This window comes from Pinus tabuliformis, chromosome 9, assembly GCF_031772625.1.
Source record: "Pinus tabuliformis cultivar Carrire ecotype Pingquan chromosome 9, CPIR1, whole genome shotgun sequence".
NCBI lineage: Eukaryota > Viridiplantae > Streptophyta > Pinopsida > Pinales > Pinaceae > Pinus > Pinus tabuliformis.
The window spans coordinates 438319092-438339455 of NC_142307.1; the positions used below are offsets into that span (position 1 = coordinate 438319092).

Genomic DNA, 20364 nt, shown 5'->3' on the forward strand with positions numbered 1-20364 from the left:
GGAGTCCCTGTGAGATGATGAGACCAACTGTCGACCAGTTGGTTGGGAGACACGAGATACGCTATAAAAAGGACGCGATGGATTTGATTAATTGAGCAGACCAGTGCCTTAAGAGATTGATGTAGAAACGATTACTTGTTAAATGATATAGGAACATGGACCATGGACAGCAACCATCTATCATCAGCTAAATCACATGACCAAAACGATATCCAGCGATTAAAAAAAAACTTCGAAAAGATGAATGTGCTAAAATGAAACCAAAAAAAAAAAACCCTAAACCCTAATAAAAAACTGCATAAAGCAAAAATTAAAACCCTAGATCAACTAATTAATTTACAGATTTGGCCCCTTAACAGCCAGATTCAGCAATAAGCACGGAAAACATTTTAAAGAACAGAAATTTCAGATCGTCACTGTGAAGAACTTCAGAAAATCTCTCATGCAAACTTAGAAAAATAAACCGAATGATAGACCCATGATCAAGTCCAACTGGGCTCAGCAAAAAAAATGCTTGCGGGAGTTGGTTGGTTCAGCCGAGAACTTCCCTGAACGCCCACAAATTTCCTTCAGAAAATGTTTTCTGCACAGCTCAAAACAACCGTCAACAAAGAGGGCAAAAATGCTGCTAGATCTTAAACAGTAATGGAGATACCTGCCATTACTTCAGAAACCCTAACAGCACACAAACTCCAGCAAGTGAACAAGATACCTGTGCTCACAATACTCTACGAAAAGCTATTATTAATGGCTGAAAATAACATATGCAGAAAATGAAATGATCTCACAGCATTCCAAGAGAGTAACACCAGCAAGATATGGACCCCAAAGTCTTCCTTTATTAACCAGAAACAGATTTACAAGAGAGCTTCTTCAGTATCTGACTCACAGATCCCATGAATGTGAAATGACCACCTAAGACCCTATATAAAGGAAATGATCCCAACGGCTAGTTCGAATGATCCATGTAGAAATGATCTCGACCGTTGATGAAGATCAAGACATCTCTTGATCTCATCCGTCGATTTATTCAATTAATTTTTTATTATTATTTTTTAAATTTTTTAAATTTCTTATTATTTATTATTTTATTATTATTTTTTAAATTTTTAAATTTTAAATTTTTTTTTTATTATTTTTTATTTATTTCATTTTTTTAAATTTTTAAATTTTTATTTATTATTATTTTTTAAATTTTTTAAATTTCTTATTATTTATTATTTTATTATTATTTTTTAAATTTTTAAATATTTTTTTATTATTTTTTTTTATTTCATTTTTTTAAATTTTTTATTTATTTTATTATTTTATTTCATTTTTTAAATGGATCATCAAACTAAACCTTTGGAAACATCACCCAGGACCTAGGACTTAGGACTCACGAGGGGATTTAAAACATTTTTCGACCCTCAAGACACATTACATCATGACTTTTACAACTTACATCTCAAGGGGACAAGCCCACTTAACACAGACCCTCATAAATCACCCAGTTCTGCGACACAACTATAATCTAGCATATTAACACACTAGGATTCTCCTAAAGTTCTAATGACAAAATCCATCCTGGCTTTGGGGTCAGGTTTGAAGGAAAACTCTGCCGATCCATGGATCGGTGAGACGAAAAACCTTCCGGGACATAGATTATCATAGAAAGTTAGGTCCACCTAGGCAATTTTACATACATGACTCTGATCTGCTTAGATTATTTACAATTCATACATGCAGACTGGGTTTACAATTGAAATGATCAAGCTGCTGATGACTGTAGGCTGGCACGGACACGTCGTTCAGGTGCTACCCCTTTCTGCCAAGAAAAGAGGGTGTACTGCATGGGAAGTTGACCAGTAGAGGTCAACATCTAGCTCTACTTGGGGACACGTTGCTGCTTGCAGGAATGTGAGAATCCAGAATCTGCATCCATACAAAACAAAAATAAGTAGCGTCCATCCAAAATCATCATATACATTAAGCACAATAAAGATACAAGCTCTTCATTTATTAACTATCTAAAGCAGAAACGAAAATGTGGAAAAAACAAGGAGTAGGGTTAGAAATATGATACAAAGGATGCTCTACGGCATCAGATGTGTTCAATATAGTGCATACTGAGCATTTGCCTGCTTTCAGGCAAATCTGTCGGCTGCTTGTCGGATGTGCCATGTCCCATTTTGCATATGGTAGGACTCTTTCCTATCCGAAAATCAAGCTGCTTGCGGCCGTCTGATGCGTCAAATCTTCTTCTCATTTTCTTTCTCTTGCGCTTTTTCTTTCTGGCTGGTTGAATTACTGATGACCTGGTACTTTCTGTTTCAAAGCTATCAGATGAAGTATGTAAGATATGCGTGCTATGTCTTTCTTCATCTTGCATCTGATCTTTATCATTCTTAAGTCTGTCTGGATCACCCTCAATCAACCATCTTTCAATCGAATCAACAACCTCCCAATAATAAGATGAATCTTGTTGCAACAAATGAGAAGACTCCTGATCTGTTGATGTTTGCTGGTTTCTCTCATCTTCCAATTGTTGAAAGCTTTGAACCTGTATTCTAATGGCATTCATCTGTCTAGAGCATTCATCCCTTATAGCACTGATTTGTATGGCATGGTGCTCTTGCATGTGTTTTATTACTTTATCATTCTTTTCTTTTATGTCCATCAAGCAATGTTGCATGAAATTTATTTCTTCTTCATGATTCGCTTGCATGTCAGCCAACTGATTGTTATGATTGAACGTTATGATAGTCATTTCCTCATCCATAGTTAATAAATTGTTTTGCATAGAGTCAATTTCCCTATCATGATCAGCTTTAATGGTCACCATATTCTCTTCTAAGACTGACATCTTGCTATGCATGTTTCCAATTTCTGTTTCATATTTAGTTTTCATGGCCTCAATTTCTCTAGCATGGTGACTTTGCGTGACCTCAATCTCCCTATTACGTTTTTCCAGGTGGGCGCATAAAGTTTTCACATCATTGACATAATTAGTTTGGTTGATTTCCATATTCCTTACCAGCATCATTAGATTTCGTAAAATTTGCTTTTGCTCTTCCCTTTCATTTTCATTTGTCCCTGATTCTTCACTATCATGAACTTGATCTGCAATATTTCCGGTGGATGACACATTCTGACATGATGAATCGTCTTGGGATCTTTCAGCTGGACCTCTTATCAAATTACTTTCATTCTATTGCACAATTTTAGAGGCAGAAGGCAAGCTGTTTGGACTATCATATCTATCTTTAAAAGCATTGAGAATGTCTTGTAAAGAAGTGAAAAAATCATTAGGAAAATTATTAAACCAATTCAAGGCATCACCCTCTAAAGAATGGACAAATAGACGCATCTTGAAATCTTCATGATTATATTGAGGAAATCTACAATATAAGATCATTACACAAGTAAACCTGTTTAAATGCTGTTCAACAGTGACCGAATCACCACCCGAGAACTTAAATAATTTACCAACGGCCTCTTTCGGAAGATCATGGAGATTATCAGTAAAATGACATGGTTTAAATGAATAATCCATGATGAACAATGAAGGATCAAATGGATGAGAGAAAGAGATTTCTGCTCAAGAAAATTAAGAGATGAGAGAAGTGGAGTCGCCACTTGAACAATGAATCTGATTCTAGGATCCAAAAAGTAACCACAAGCAGATATGAGGAAAACTTCTTGTCTGGGAAAAATGAGAAAGTGGAGTCGCCACCCAAACAAAAAACAGACCGAAGAGATGCTACTGATATGGCGAAAAATAAAGCAATAAAAGATCCAAATGATAACCCAAAAGGTTGAATTTGCCAGCTCAAAATGAGAGATGAGAAAGATGATAAGGTGAATGTCGATGAAACTCCAGGAACAGAAAAACTCTGTCCCCTGCAACGGCGCCAAAAAATGTTGGCGTTGCCGGCTCAAATGAATGATAAAAAGATGAACGATGAATGATGAAAAGTCGTTGAAACACCAAGGACAGAAAAACTCTATCCCCAGCAACGGCGCCAAAAAATGTTGTCGCGCGGATTGACACGACAACGCTCAGACCGGGGGCTGTCACTCTGATCCCCGATCCCTCCGTTTAAGCCTGTCTCCCGCGGCTAAGGGGGGGAGTCCCTGTGAGATGATGAGACCAACTGTCGACCAGTTGGTTGGGAGACACGAGATACACTATAAAAAGGACGTGATGGATTTGATTAATTGAGCAGACCAGTGCCTTAAGAGATTGATGTAGAAACGATTACTTGTTAAATGATATAGGAACATGGACCATGGACAGCAACCATCTATCATCAGCTAAATCACATGACCAAAACGATATCCAGCGATTAAAAAAGAACTTTGAAAAGATGAATGTGCTAAAATGAAACCAAAAAAAAAAAAAACCTAAACCCTAATAAAAAACTGCATAAAGCAAAAATTAAAACCCTAGATCAGCTAATTAATTTACAGATTTGGCCCCTTAACAGCCAGATTCAGCAATAAGCACGGAAAACATTTTAAAGAACAGAAATTTCAGATCGTCACTGTGAAGAACTTCAGCAAATCTCTCATGCAAACTTAGAAAAATAAACCGAATGATAGACCCAGGATCAAGTCCAACTGGGCTCAGCAAAAAAAATGCTTGCGGGAGTTGGCTGGTTCAGCCGAGAACTTCCCCGAACGCCCACAAATTTCCTTCAGAAAATGTTTTCTGCACAGCTCAAAACAACCGTCGACAAAGAGGGCAAAAATGCTGCTAGATCTTAAACAGTAATGGAGATACCTGCCATTACTTCAGAAACCCTAACAGCACCCAAACCCCAACAAGTGAACAAGATACCTGTGCTCACAATACTCTACGAAAAGTTATTATTAATGGCTGAAAACAACATATGCAGAAAATGAAATGATCTCACAGCATTCCAAGAGAGTAACACCAGCAAGATATGGACCCCAAAGTCTTCCTTTATTAACCAGAAACAGATTTACAAGAGAGCTTCTTCAGTATCTGACTCACAGATCCCATGAATGTGAAATGACCACCTAAGACCCTATATAAAGGAAATGATCCCAACGGCTAGTTCGAATGATCCATGTAGAAATGATCTCGACCGTTGATGAAGATCAAGACATTTCTTGATCTCATCCGTCGATTTATTCAATTAATTTATTATTATTATTTTTAAAATTTTTAAAATTTCTTATTATTTATTATTTTATTATTATTTTTTAAATTTTTAAATTTTTTTTATTATTTTTTATTTATTTCATTTTTTTAAATTTTTAAATTTTTATTTATTATTATTTTTTAAATTTCTTATTATTTATTATTTTATTATTATTTTTTAAATTTTTAAATTTTTTTTTATTATTTTTTTTTTATTTCATTTTTAAAATTTTTTTTTTTTATTTTATTATTTTATTTCATTTTTTAAATGGATCATCGAACTAAACCTTTGGAAACATCACCCAGGACCTAGGACTTAGGACTCACGAGGGGATTTAAAACATTTTTCGACCCTCAAGACACATTACATCATGACTTTTACAACTTACATCTCAAGGGGACAAGCCCACCTAACACAGACCCTCATAAATCACCCAGTTCTGCGACACAACTATAATCTAGCATATTAACACACTAGGATTCTCCTAAAGTTCTAATGACAAAATCCATCCCGGCTTTGGGGTCAGGTTTGAAGGAAAACTCTGCCGATCCATGGATCGGTGAGACGAAAAACCTTCCGGGACATAGATTATCATAGAAAGTTAGGTCCACCTAGGCAATTTTACATACATGACTCTGATCTGCTTAGATTATTTACAATTCATACATGCAGACTGGGTTTACAATTGAAATGATCAAGCTGTTGATGACTGTAGGCTGGCACGGACACGTCGTTCAGGTGCTACCCCTTTCTGCCAAGAAAAGAGGGTGTATTGCATGGGAAGTTGACCAGTAGAGGTCAACACATTGGATTGGGATTTTTGCTATTTTTAGGGCTAATTGCTGGATACATTTACTACTTAAATTGTGGAATTTTGTCTCTATTATAGCATCTCTCAATGTATGGGCCATGTAATGTGAATGAAACCTCCTAGGGGTAATTCTATCAACGAATTTATCTTGACAAGCCATCACCTTTTGCACATCGAAGTATAAAAGCTGCAAGATTGCTTCTCTTTGACCTAGAAGGCTAGCGAAGTAGTCTTGAGGCCTCCTCGACCAAGAACCAAAGGTCCTCACTCATATTATTCATAGACTCCATTCCCCCAAGACTAAGGCACTGATCTACAAAAAGGTGGTCACCTTAAACCAACTCATTTCACCTTTTCTCGGGTCTAGCAAAGTTGGGTCACATAGGGCATCATTTTCCCAGTGAACTAGCCCTCCAAAAAGTTCGATCTCCTAGCCCCTCCTGCGCTGGTGTTTCATTAAGACCTCCAAATTTGAGGCCATTCCGACAGTGGAATTGTGAGAAAAGCCGACTTCCCTAGCTTCGAGATCAAACTTTGCCCTAACATCTCCGAAGGCTAGTACCTTACTAGATGAATTCAACACCTTTAAGTGAATATTATTTCTCTGATCCTTTCCCCTACCTTGTCTAGGCTAAGAAATAATTAGTTGCTAAAATTCTTCCTCCTGACCTAGACTGGGTCCACTTGGTCCCATTCCTTCGAAAAACAATTCTTCAAGAACCATCCGGGATACCAATTTCAACAAGGACTCTAGGGATTCAGAAACTTCTTCACAAGTCATATTCCATAAACCTAACCCTCAAATCCTCCCTTCTTTTTCCTAGAAGACATTGTACCTTGCTTAGAAAGCAAGCAAGCTCCATCGTTCAAACTCTTATGGAAAGGGGATTATTTGGGTCACTCCACATCCATTCATTGATATATCCTTCATGAGTGACTCCATAATATACCGAGTTTCCTCCCATCGGTGAAAGTGCGTAAATTGAAGGGAGCCTTAGATGAGGTGACAGTGGGCTAAATCTCCATTTTTTCCTTGGTCTAGCATTTTCCCTTTAGGTCCCTTGTTAGTTTGAGCGGTAACATTTTGGTGTCGTTGCGGAGGACACGAAATGTGTGTTTTGTTCCCCATACGACATATTGACATATCATTATTGGAGACTCCATTGGAATAACGATGCCCTAGTTCTTCATTGAACTTTAAGGTTGATGCTTGTAGGGTGAAACGAGCATTTTTGTAAGCATCTTTAATTTCACCTTGGCAGCTCCTACATATTTTTCATGTATACCTCAAGTAGGTTGTCTTTCTTTGATAAATTTCCCACTTTGGACATTGCTAGCACCCCTGGGTATCCTAATCATGTCGGGGGAAGGATAGTACGTGGGGTGCCTGTGTTTGATGGTGATCCACTTTCCGCAATCGACCACTTAGAAAGATTTAAGGCACATGCTTCAAGAGAGAAGGTTGTTCATATTGATTTCTGGTAGTATTGAATGTGCTCTAAGTTTTAAAATTTGTAGGGAGGCTTAGACACATGCATTCTCCAATACCCAGAAATCGTTTTGGGAAATTCCACTCGGAGATAGTTTTATTAAAATAATTAATTATTTTTAATGGGGCCCTAAGTCTAAACTTAGGAAATTAAAATAATTAAAGGGTATTAATATAAATGTGGGTGAAACTTCTAGAAGAAGGTGGAGATCAAGTCAATATGATCCTAGCCATTTATTAGGATTTAATATGGGCCATTGATTGATCGACGAGAGGATTATAAGAGGAAGCTTGATGGGCACTTGGAGGATACACCGAGAGAGTTCAGAAGATTGAATTTCTGAAGCAGAACAAATGTCGGAGAGAGATTCAAAGTGAGTTTTTGCAGTGAGGAGAAGGGATAGTATCTGAAGGGTAATATTTCCCAGTCGGAGGATACTTAGAAGAGAAGGCAGAGGGAGATCCAGTAGTGGCAATGCTGAGCCAAAGGGGCTGACACAGAGCCACGCAGAGGCAATGCAGAGGCCAAGAGGGAATCCAAAATTTGCAGAGGGAATTCGAGTTTCAGAAGTCGGGAGCCAGGGTGTGAGACTGGAAGGCAGAAATCAAATCACTGGGGCAGCAAATCGACCAGCCAGAGGATTGTCGTTATCCCTAGAGAGCTTGACGCTTGGCTGACATAGACACTGCGCATAGGCGACATAGAGGTAGCCAGAAAAGCCAGGGGTAATCATTCTGGGGCTGGATCAGCCAGGATTTCCATTGATAGTGTCAAGTAATCTCACAAATCTCTCTGTCAGATTTATTCTCTGTAACTGGATTGCCGGGAAGGCTTCCAGAGATGTATTCAGGTTTTACTACTACATAATAATAAAACACTAAGATTTGCTGCACCGGTTTTCCCACATTGGGTTTTTTAGGGGGCATTTGTCCAAAAATAACGGTGTTATTGTGTTGTATTTTCTTTCTTGCTCAGTCTCTTGTTTTCGCATATAAATTAATTAAGTGAAGGTTGCAATGTATGTATTTCAATATTTTCTGTAGGAAACTACAAAAAACTTGTTTATGTAAATCTAACAAGTAGGATAAATATCATCAGTTGCTGTAGTAGGGATTCTAGTTTAGGAATTTTCACATGGAATTAGAGTTGCAGGTGGAACAAGAAGAGAAGGGCCAGAGCACTGAGTGCAGAGCAGAAGAGGGAGATCGAAAAGTTGCAGGAGGCAGCAGTTTGAAACCCTAGAGGGTTTGCGTAATTCTTAGTCGGAGGGCTAAAATTTCGAGGTAGTCTCTTCGAGTGAGTCGACGGAGAGAAGGGCTTCCGGATCGAGTTTTTGTTGGGGCAGAGGGAGCAACGCTGAAGCCTCAGTGTGAGGAGAAGCTGTTGGGATGCATATTTTTAGCAGGCAGATTGTTGGGTAGAAAATTGTCAGAAGAGAGAGGTGAAGCACGATTGAGGGAATTTCTTCCTTAGAGAATTCCTAGCCAAGAAATTCGAATTCTCTAGAGATGAGCAGCAGCAAGGGGTAGCAATTTTACTAGCTCCAGTAGGGAGTGCCTAGGCTAGCCCAGCAGTAGCACAGAGGAGAGAGGAGATTTTCCACATTTGTGGAAAAAATGGCAACCAGTGGCTTGAGGGATCAGGACAGGTTGGATGGGGCATCCAACGACATCATTTGGAAGGCAAGAATGTCATTCCTTCTAGATGAGCATGCCCTCATGACATACATCGACAACATGGTGGTTGTCCCTGTAGATGCAAATCCGTTGAAGAAATACAAGGTTGAGATGGCAAAGGTGAAAAGAATGATCCTCGACGGAGTGAAGGATCATGTGGTCTGTCACATCACTAGTAGAGGGACTGCTAAGAAGAGCAGCAGAAGATGTACCTTGAAAAGAAGCTAAGATCTGCTTAGATGCGGAAAGGGGAGCATGTGACCCATTCCTCATGAAGCTTCAGGGGACTCGTGATGAATTGTCTGTTGTGGGGCATACACCTCAAGATTCAAAGCTGGTTAGACCGGCCCTCAATACTGTATCATATTGTGAGTTTTCCCCTATAAAGGGGTTTTAGCCTTGGCCGAGTGCCTACATCTGGTGTCTTTTATCTTCGTGTTTTGTTTTGGTAATTGCTTGATGAAACAATGATAAAAGAAAAACATAATAAGAACTCAAAGATATCACAAGTAATTATCAATAAAAGAAAATCTTTATGCCATTCTAATTTTCTAACGCACATCACTATCATTAGAATAACATAGAGTAAACATAACATTAATAAAATGTTCTTTGGTTGTCATTTCTCTTCCACCTACACCTAGGGAAAGGTACCAAATTATCTTGCTCACCTAAACGTAGTGTAGATGATCATAACCATGCTTTGTTTTATACCAAATTTGAGTAGAATATCTATGAGGTCGAAGTCAAGATGATGATGCGGACAAAACTTCAAAATTTATCTTTCATATCTAAATGGTCAAAAGAGGCTTTAAAAGTTCTTTAATGGCAGAAATGACTGCGATATCATATGATGGGACCCATCGGACTTGATCATACTAAATGCTTCATGCTTCAGTAGGCTTGCAGCCATTCAATCATATAACGTGTTTCTCTCCTCTCCATGTGTTTCGTGTTTGGAGGACTAATCTCTAACAAACATTTTCTTGCCAGTTATGGAATATATGTTCCTAACATGAGCACATATCATATAATGTTCATTAACATATGGTTCTTAAGGCATAGGAATGCATGTCAAGCTTTGGACTGAAATAGCCTTCCATCCATGAGTTTGCCAACTATTTAAATAATAGTAGAACAATTCTCAACGGGCAATGTAATGAGTTAACCCTTCAATGCCCTTGACATTAACTAATGCATTGGCATAATTAAGGCTCAATAAGGTTTGGTAATTTTTGCATCATGATGAACGTGAAGTCTTTAATATCACAAAAGCAAGCTCGTTCTTCCCCTTTTTGACACCTCTGGTTCAGACATAACTTGTTTAGGATATGTATTATTGCAGATGGCTACAAATGAGGCCATGACAGTTGTCTCTGAGGAATCAAAACATGGAGCAAGTTGGGTAGTGGATTTGAATACACATGGAGAAATTCAAGGAAAGCATTGCCCAATTAATGTTGAGAACCTTAGTCAACCTGGCCAAATGCTTGTGGAGGTAAGTAGATATTATTCTCAGTATGTTAATTTTCAAGCTGTCATTACTCTAATGTTAACCATTTTGACTGGTGTAGATATTGTATGAAGAAGAAGGCATCTTCTTGGAGATTGCTAATAACATACGTGAGTTGGGTTTGACCATACTGAAAGGTGTAATGGAAGTTAGAAATGGACACATTTGGGCTCGATTTGTTGTCGAGGTATGCTGCAATCCATAGATTGGCATGTAACGATATGCACTCTAAGAAAATAATTCACTTGATTAACTAATCCGTAGTCATATCTTTTGTTCATGCACAACATTTTGTAGATATTTGTTTAGCTGTGCATGAATCTTTTAACCATAGGTTCATATCTTCATCTTGAGTCATGTAAACTCAGGGATTACTTCTTTATTATGCAGTCTGTCCGAGATATTCATAGGTTGGAAGTATTGTGGTCGCTTACACATATCCTCGAATCAGCTGCAAATAAGCGAGCAAACACAGGGATTTCCAACTGAGGTGCATGAGCATGGACTTAAAATACTGAAATCATATCAGGGTATTTTTCTTCCATGCAGCATATTCACTTGTGGACAATATGAAAGGCGTCAAGTGCTATTCAGCTATAGTCCCTGCATCAAGAAACATTTGTATAAATTCTGTCAATGAATGATTTGGGTGTACATTTTTATGTATCAATGTGCAGTTTCATGTTCAGGATATACAAATACAATTATGTGAGACTTTTATGACAGGTTATATTTGTTTCTAAAAAGAAAACAATATCAGGTTAACATGGAAAATATGGGCGTAAATTATTACTGTCTATTCGTCTAAAAAGGTTATTTATTGGTTATATGTTTGGAATGCCACTAATATGAGTTGCGGAAGGGATTCAAACATGGACAACTCTCTCTGAAGTGTCATATGCATGCAACATTTGCCTGTACTAAACACTAAGGCATGCTGCTTATCACAAACACCCTTATGTGCAAGTTGGAAATCAATGTCGTTGGAGATAGCGATCCACCCCTTCGACATTGATCTGAAAAGGTGTCTGTCATGAAGGGGCATGTAAATTCATGGTAGAGCAGTCTGTCTGCCAAGGGCAGGTCTTTGGTTCAATCCCTAGCCTGCCAAATTTTGACATTTCACACTTCTTCCCTGACACTTAAACTATTGGTTGAACATTGTGACAGCTGAATCAACGTATGTGCATACTCACAATATCAATGAGATTTCATCAGTTGATTAGATAAATTATACCAAAATTACGATCTCCAAGGAGTTAAATAAATGTTTCCTTAACTTTTATTTGATTAGAAGACAAATTTACCCAAGTTCTTGTCAACAGATATTACAAGAGGCTAGCAATCGAAGATGATAACCGCATTTTAACAAGGAGAATCTTATTTTTTTTTGCTTTGATCAGCTAACCCACAAGGGATTTGAACCAGTAATAAGGGATTTGAACCAGTAACTTAATCTTGTTGAGAGGCGTCCAATACTCTATTTTCTTATCATTGAATATCAAAATATCCTTTGTTTGATATATTTATATGATATTTATATGGATACTGTTACAACCGTCAACACGCCCATTCTCTCTGCATGTGTCCACCCTAATTTTTTGATCTTCTAAGGCTTTAAACTAGCGACTTGAGACGCCAAACTCTGAAAGGATTACTGTTTTGAGTTTTACCTTATGACATTTGTCTTTACAACTTCGATTCTACTCGCCTTAGTCCGACATTGGAAGGCTCTCTTATCGTTTAGTTAATGGTGATCCAATGGTCCTTTACCTATTTGGGACCTAATAAAGAGTAATCCTCGGTTCCTTTGGATCTCGAAGTGGTTTCGTCTGCATTGAGCCCGCGAGCTTATTCGGTCGGTCTTAGACCGTGATGAGCCAGACCGTGTATTCTTCTTAAATCAGGGGAAAAGTAACTCGTTATAATCACCTGATATGGGTTTGGGATACACTGTTTATTAACTGAGAATATTCAGAGTGACATAAATATTATTAATAAGAAATGAATTGTGAAGCAGTAGTCTATTTGGAAGGTTTTTTTGTCTTTTTTTTGGTCTAATTTGTCCAAAATCTCGTAAGGATTTGTTGGAATCACAAGTTTGAGTTGTGAACTCTCCACAATTCTAGTTTGCCATGTGTTTTTCAATATGCTGAATCCATTTATGCAATCAAAAACCAATTTTAAATAACAAAGAACAAGCTCTAACCATTGTTTTAAAAACCGGCACCGGTGATTGGACCGGTCCACCTAATAAACCGAGTTTCAAACCGGGACTCGTTAGATCTCAATGAACCAGTTTAAAAAAACACATGAAATAATTAATTTTTAATGAAAAAAATAATTTTAAGTTATAAAACCATGATTTCAAACCAATAGACACAAAATATGCAAAGTTTGCTCATATATATACCATGTAAAGTTGAATATATCAAAATGACACCAAGTGCAATACATATTAGCTACAAAATATATAATCAAGGAGGCTCTAAATGGCCTCTAGAGTCCAAAAACAAAGCCTACAAGCTATGGGGCCACTGGCCTACTACAAGTCTACATATACGATATTAGTGATCAACATTATCACTTGAATGTTGAAACTTTTCATCATGGTCAAACTCGGTTAAGTCTCGACTCTCAAACTTTGCAACTGCTTGAGTCACAAACTTCTCTATTGATTCAATGACTTGAGTCTCAAAGTTCTGAAGGTATTTTGTGCTAATATGCCCTATTACTTCAATTGGTACTCCACATGGCTTTACATGGCCTCCTATCCTAGCAAGTGTTGCTTGAACTTGTTAATACCCCCTCCTTCAATAGATTTTTGGCAATATTTGCAGAACATTTTGCCATCAATCATCACAATGAACCTATGCAATATATTTGGCTTTTGAAGGCATGGTGGCTACTACTTAGCTCAAACTCTTTGTTGTTCCACTACTCCATAAAAAACTCAACATTCTCCAAGCTCACAATGAAGATCACAAAAACTATAAATGAGATGTGTGAGACAAATGAGAGGGGAGACCTTTTATTAGATTGTAGGGGTTGTTTTTGGAGGGAAACAACCCTTATTTTCCCTCCAAACCACTTCACAAGCCTCCAAGAATGCCTTTGGTGGGTCCGCAATCGATCGGGCAATGAATCAGGCAGTTTATGACAGAACCAACGGGTTTATGCCCGGTTTATCTAAAAAAAGAATAATGGGGCTATTGACAAGGATTTTTGATTGGTTCAGTTGGTTTGACCAATGAACCGACCGTTTTTTAAAGCTATGGCTTTGACCAAAAAAAATCCCATGATTTATGCCAAAACTTCAAAATGTATAATGGTCAAATAACCCCTTTTCTTTTTTCTACTGATTTCAACCTATGAGTTTCTTCAATTATTTTCTTTCGTGTAACTATTTTGCTAAAGTTTTACTTTTCATGTTTATTCGTTTGCATGTTATGTTCAACATAAGTGGTGATGTTGGTGCACTTAAAATGATATCAACACTATCTCGTTTATCTATTCATTTGTGTTTAGTTGGAGATTACTTATTTTATATGATTTTTCATTGTAATTTAAGTTTTTCTTTATGCTTACTTTGAGATTTATAATTTGTTGGATAACTTGGTGTAATATAGCTGATGATCTCATGTAGATTAATCTTTCTTTTAAATGGTTTAAAAAACTTTAATAATGCCAAAGAACACTTTAAAAGATCTTTGTAAAACAAATCCCCCTTTAACTTTTTTTTTTGGTGAAATTGTCTATGTTTCTCTAGGCTTGACCTGTGGCTTGAGACACTACGACCAAGGGCATCTAAGCCATCAAATTCACCGGGGATTGCATCTGATCTAGGCTATGCCAACCATAAGTTGACTAGATTTTAGCGTGTCCCCTCTCCTTAGCACAGGCGTAACAACCTCCGCAATGTCTGACCCTGGCTCGCCTTGCTAACGACACCCATCCTCAACTGATTGTGATAGTGGGACTTGACCCCCCTTCACCATTTTTACTTGAATCCATTTTTTTATTTTATATTGTGAATGGCTTTTTTCGAAATCAATTTACAATATTCTGTGATTTTTTTTCTTGGCACCCTTGATAAGATGAGTGAAATCCACAATTCAATTTAAAAAATATATTGTTTGGGTGAGTTCTTATAAGATAGTCAAACTTTTATTAGTTATGTTATTTGATGAGTTATTCTAAAGGGAAGTCACACAATGGACATCCCTTTAGTGGTGTCAATGTGGTATTAAATTAGAAGTGGAAAAAAATCCTTGACCACCCAACCCATCATCGCAGATGTTTATAACCTTTCAAATTTTATGTATGGAAAAAAATGCCAAAGAGATAACACATTACAGATTACATGAAGTATATTTCAGTCACATGATCATTTAAAATCAATATATGCCCACCTAATCTCTCAAGTTGTATGTTTTCCCTAAAAACACCAAGAAATGATAAGCTAAGTTCCGAAAGTGAGGAATTCTATTGTTAAAGAATAAATTTCTACCATGCAATAAGGTAAGGCATACTTGGATACTAGTAGAACCAAGGTGGCTAGGGAAACACCAACAAATAAGAGGACACCATCAAAGTTGGTATTGGTAAAATGCATGTATTTGAACTGGAAAGAAGATCAACCAATCCTTTAAGAGGTAGTGAAGGAACAATCCAAGTAACATGATAAGTACAATCGTGAGTGTCTTGTAGGAATTGTTAAATTTTAATACCAACCCAGATTTATTTTCTCTCAACAACTATTAATTTCCCAAAATTTATTTTAGTACCCAATAATTTTTGAATTGCTAAATAAAAAATACTGGTATTTTTCCCTTCCTTAAATTAATATGTAGCGGAAAAAAAAGGAGAGAGATTAATCACATCACAACAACAAATGTAGACTCATAACAATTCTCCTTCATTCAATAATCTAAAGAAAATCTAGGTTTCAACCCACAAAGAATATATACAAAAAATGCAATGATTGAAACTTGTAATTCGGCCCCATTGGGAATAATTCGGCCCAAGGAATTTAGGCCCTCTGGAAATCAACCCCTGAAGAAATTCGGCCTGGATAATTCAACCCAACACTCACCATCAATTAGGCCCTAGATAAATCGACCTCTCCAATTTGCAACCTCCTTCAGGCTTTAGCAATTCGGCCGACCTTAATCTCCAAATCTCAGCTTCCTAGAAATACTCCCAAATCACCTTGTGTTCTTCCTCTTTCTCCTCACTCTAGAGAAAAATCGCTCTCTCCCTCTTTGAGAAAATCACTTTCTGAAAATGCAATAGTTGTCTCTTGTCTGTGTCTTCACCTCTCCCCTAGGTTTCTCTTTATAATCTCCATTAAGCCAAATTCCTAACCCTAATCTCCTGAGTGATTGATGGTTGAGATTAGATCTCATCTCACTTGATATCAATGGTTGAGATTAGATCTCATCTCATTTGAGATCAACAGTTGAGATCATACCTGTCACTTGAATAATTTTATTATTTATTCTTAGTACTTTGGCTTAATAGTCCACAATAATTAATTGACTTTAATTATTTTACTTTTCCTAAGTTAGACATAGGAAAGAAGTCATAAATCATTTACTCTACCAAGCTCGCACTTAAAGAGACAATTAACAATCTCCTACATGCTAAAACACCAAGCTCATGTAGAAGACCTTCTGAATCTACCACAAGCTTCAATAGGAAGAACAAACGTGGCCATGGGATTGAAGAAACAATATTTCATTTGAGTTGGAGAAGAATCATGGCTTATGTTATCCCTCAAGGAGATCCCCCACCTTTATGGATGAACTTGCCACAAAATCTGAGACCATTTTTTTTCAGGGGTAAATGGTGCTAAAAATTTGATGCGAATAGAAAAAACAACCACAAATTAAGTCCTTTTTTTAAAACACCAAGAGAATCATTTCTAATGTAAAGCAAATGCATCTAATCTCCATTGCAACAACAAGAGTAGCATCAACACAAGGATCCCAATCCAAAAACTTGAAAATGTCGAGGAAAATAAATAAAATGGTGAACAAAATCAAGTTTACAAAATTAGGTAGCATATCATAAATATAGTAAGCATAATGTAAGTGATTTTATCATGTATGCACTAACAATAAATAATAAAATCTTGCCGATGCAAGTGAATTACTACAAACAGATTTTTGGAATAAAGGAGACTCTTTGATGAAGTTACAATCATAACAAAGCAAATTGCGTGGAGATTTATGGACAACCATGTTAGTTTTCCAATGTTCCATGCTGAAACAATCAATTATAACAATTCTTATTCCAATAGCAATTAATTATCAAGTGTATTTTTCAATCACCAAGTAATAATAAGCAATTGTAGATAGAACATAAAATCATATGCACACTAGAAGACAACCAAGAACAATAGAGACACATAGATTTGGTCAAAGACTAGGGAAAAACCCCACAAGGGGGAAAGCCCTTTCCAAATTCTACTTCTGTTAGATTGTTATCAAATGTTCAACAGAGAGATACATAGTCCAAGTACATCAACAAGTCAAAGGTCAAATCCTTGACCAACCAATTCAACCAACCAATATCTAATCAATTTTGAGCATAAAAGTAAGATTTGGTCAAACTTCAATTCTACAATTTTTCAGTCAAACTCAACAATAGTCACTGCAAACCTAACTAGTCCTTGATCAATGGTCAAATCTACTCCAAATAGTTTGGTCAACCAATCAAACAATGCAACGTCTTTTGCTTAGTCAAGCCCAGTGAAAATAGTGACAAACTCTCGGTCAATGGGGAGAGAAAGTATGTGGTCAAACCCTAACCAGACTTGTGGTTGAACTAGTCAACACATGCCCAGAAATCCTCAGTCAAAGTATCCTCAAACTTGGTCTCCAAGATAGCCAAATAATGTGGTCAAACCAAGTCAAAATGTCCCAAGTCAAATCCAAGTCAAAACTAGTCAAAACAGTCCCAAAATAGAAAGTCAATGTTGGTGAATAGAAGTGACCCCCTCTCCTTCGCACGTGTGAACTCAAACTTGCAATTTTCATACCAAATCGAACCAAGAGAAGATGAGATGAATGTGTGATGATTCCTCCAAGTGATGCCAAGTGATGTCTATTTATATGTGGTCTTGGGGGTTGAATTTCCTCTTCCAAGCCAACTTGTACTTTTTATGTTGTCATGGTTCCACATTAAAAATAATATTTTCCCATATGAAAATTAAATTATTCCAATGGCTAGTAGGGTCTCCAGAGGATGAGAAGGGCTTCCCTAAGAAGGGAATTTCTCCCCGAGTTACCAAATTTCAACACTTCGTCTCAGCTAGGGAGTATAGACCGACTGCATCATAAGTCTCATCTGTATCATATCATATCTCATCTTTGCTTATCTTTTCTCATCTGTTGAACATTCTTGAACTAAAGAAGAATAATCACCATAGGGGAGATAAATCTTCCACCCTATATCCAAGGACAATAGGTGAGATACCACTTACCATGAGAGGTAAGGATCACAACCATCCTATTGTCTGCTGATCTTCCTAATTTGACCCTCAAGAGTCAAGTGGTTGAACACCTCCGTCCTCTACCTTGGGGGAGATACCCAACTTACCAGTGGTAAGGATCATACGCATCCAAGTCTCCTCACCCATTGGCCATATGGATGGCAAACCCAACAAACCCAACTTGTGGGTAGGATGCACACTGGGGTATACTCTGTCATGTCCCAAACTCGATAGGGAGAGATACCCAACTTTCCATAAATGACAAGGATCACACACACCCTGTAGTGACAATAAGAGAGATACCCAACCTACCATAAATGATAGGGATCACACACACCTATTGTCCAAAGTTCCCTCAACCCCAAGTGCTATCTGACTCCATTCCCACCTTGGGAGCTCAAAGAGGGAAGGAGATCATATCTCAGTGTTCTTGATTATCCATGACCCATTCCTGGGAGGGTCACATCCACTAGTCTAAGCTTCTCTCTGAATACCAAGAACTTCTCTTTCGACAAAGGCTTGGTAGGAATATCAATTATTTGTTCATTTGTCGAAATGTGATAAAGTCTTATGAATCCTCTCTTCACCTTATTACAGATATAATGATATCTGATCTCAATGTGCTTGGACCTTTCGTGGAACACAAGATTCTCTAAAAGTCAAATCCCACGCTTGTTGTCGCAATATATCACGATTGTATCCAATACCTTCTCCAACAACGCTCCAACGAGCTTCCTCAACCACACTGCCTCACAACTAGGCATGCTAGCAACAATATATTCAACCTCACTCGTGTTAAGAGTAATGAACTTATGTTTCTTGCTCATCCAGGATATCATGGCAGAGCCCATGCTAAAATAGCACCTTGTTGTGCTCTTCCTGTCAGCAATATTTCTAGCCCAGTCAACATCAATGTATCCATGTAGCCTCACATCTCTGATAATATATCTCAGTCCAAGATTAATAGTCCCATGTAGATATCTCAACACATTCTTAGCAAAGACCCAATGTGCATGTAGAGGCTCGGTCATAAATTGACTCAGAGTGTTGACAAAAAAAAATATGTCCAGTCTAGTGTTCACTAAGAACATCAGTGCCCCAATCAACTCTCGGTAGATGTATTCGCCAAGTCAAGTCCTACAACTCCACCACATAATTTCTTGAAGTTAATTTCTATCGGTGTGGCCATGGACTTGCATTCCACCATTCCAAATCTTTGCAATAGTTTGACAACATATTTCCCTTGAGAAAAGAAAATCTCACCTGGGCTCTGCCACACCTCTAAGCCGAGGGAGTAGTGCACCAAACCAAGATCTTTCATTTCAAATTGAGAGGCCAACTCCCTCTTACACTCGAGAATAAGTGGCTCTCCACCTATCAAGAATAAGCCATCAACATATAATACCAAAATCAGGGGCATACCTTGGATAACTTTGAAGTAGATAACTTTGAAATAGAGATTCAGATCAACATTGCTTCTCATAAATCCAAGCTTCATCAGGTAGCTATCAATGCGGGCATACCAAGCCCTAGGGGCTTGCTTCAATCCATAAAGTGTTTTCTTCAACTTGCATACATGAGTCTTCTTGTCATGCTCCTCAAAGCCTTGTGGTTGCTCAACATATACTTCTTCCTTGAGAATGCCATGTAGAAACGCAGTCTTCACATCCATCTGGTGAAGTGTCCATCCTTGGCTAGCAACAAGAGCAACGATAGATCAAATGGTAGTATAGTGGGAAACTAGTGCAAAAATGTCATCATAGTCCTCTCCCTCTTTCTGGGACAAACCTCTAGCCACAAACCTTGCCTTGTATTCCTCTATAATTCCATCCACATAATCTTGTACAACCATTTAGAAGTCACAACAAACTTTCCTTCGGGTCTCGGAACCACTTCCCATACATCATTATTCATGATAGGTTCATATTCTTCAGCCATGACATCCTTCCATAATTGTTCTTTCACTACTTCTTCAAAGGTGTGTGGTTCAACTTGTATAATGTTGCTAATTGCTACAACATATCCTTGATATCAACATGGCTTTTTACTCTCCTTGAAAGTTCCTCTTGAGCAACATGTCTCTCAACATCGTGTAAAGTGTCATGAAGCCATAATGGTCTTTTCCTAGTGGGAGGATCACATGGAGGGGGATCCAAATGTTGAAATTTCTAAGTATTATCTGTTAGAAATTTTATCTGTATTCTCTGGTTTATTTCTCCTACTTGT

The 20364-nt window shown here is 37.5% G+C and overlaps 1 protein-coding gene across 7 annotated transcripts in view; it reads left to right on the top strand.

Moving 5' to 3' along the window:
• Positions 1 to 11436, top strand: part of LOC149149044 (uncharacterized) — a 180759-nt gene extending 169323 nt beyond the window's left edge. For 6 of the 7 annotated variants that reach the window (XM_089439582.1, XM_089439581.1, XM_089439584.1 and 3 more), the window contains 3 exons: positions 10473 to 10625; positions 10702 to 10827; positions 11031 to 11436. In XM_089439582.1, the coding sequence (XP_089295708.1) occupies positions 10473 to 10625; positions 10702 to 10827; positions 11031 to 11129 (378 nt within the window). In that variant the 3' untranslated portion in view covers positions 11130 to 11436. The remainder of the gene's footprint in view (positions 1 to 10472; positions 10626 to 10701; positions 10828 to 11030) is intronic. The other variant, XM_089439587.1, reaches the window with a different exon arrangement.
• The last annotated feature ends 8928 nt before the right edge of the window (positions 11437 to 20364 follow it).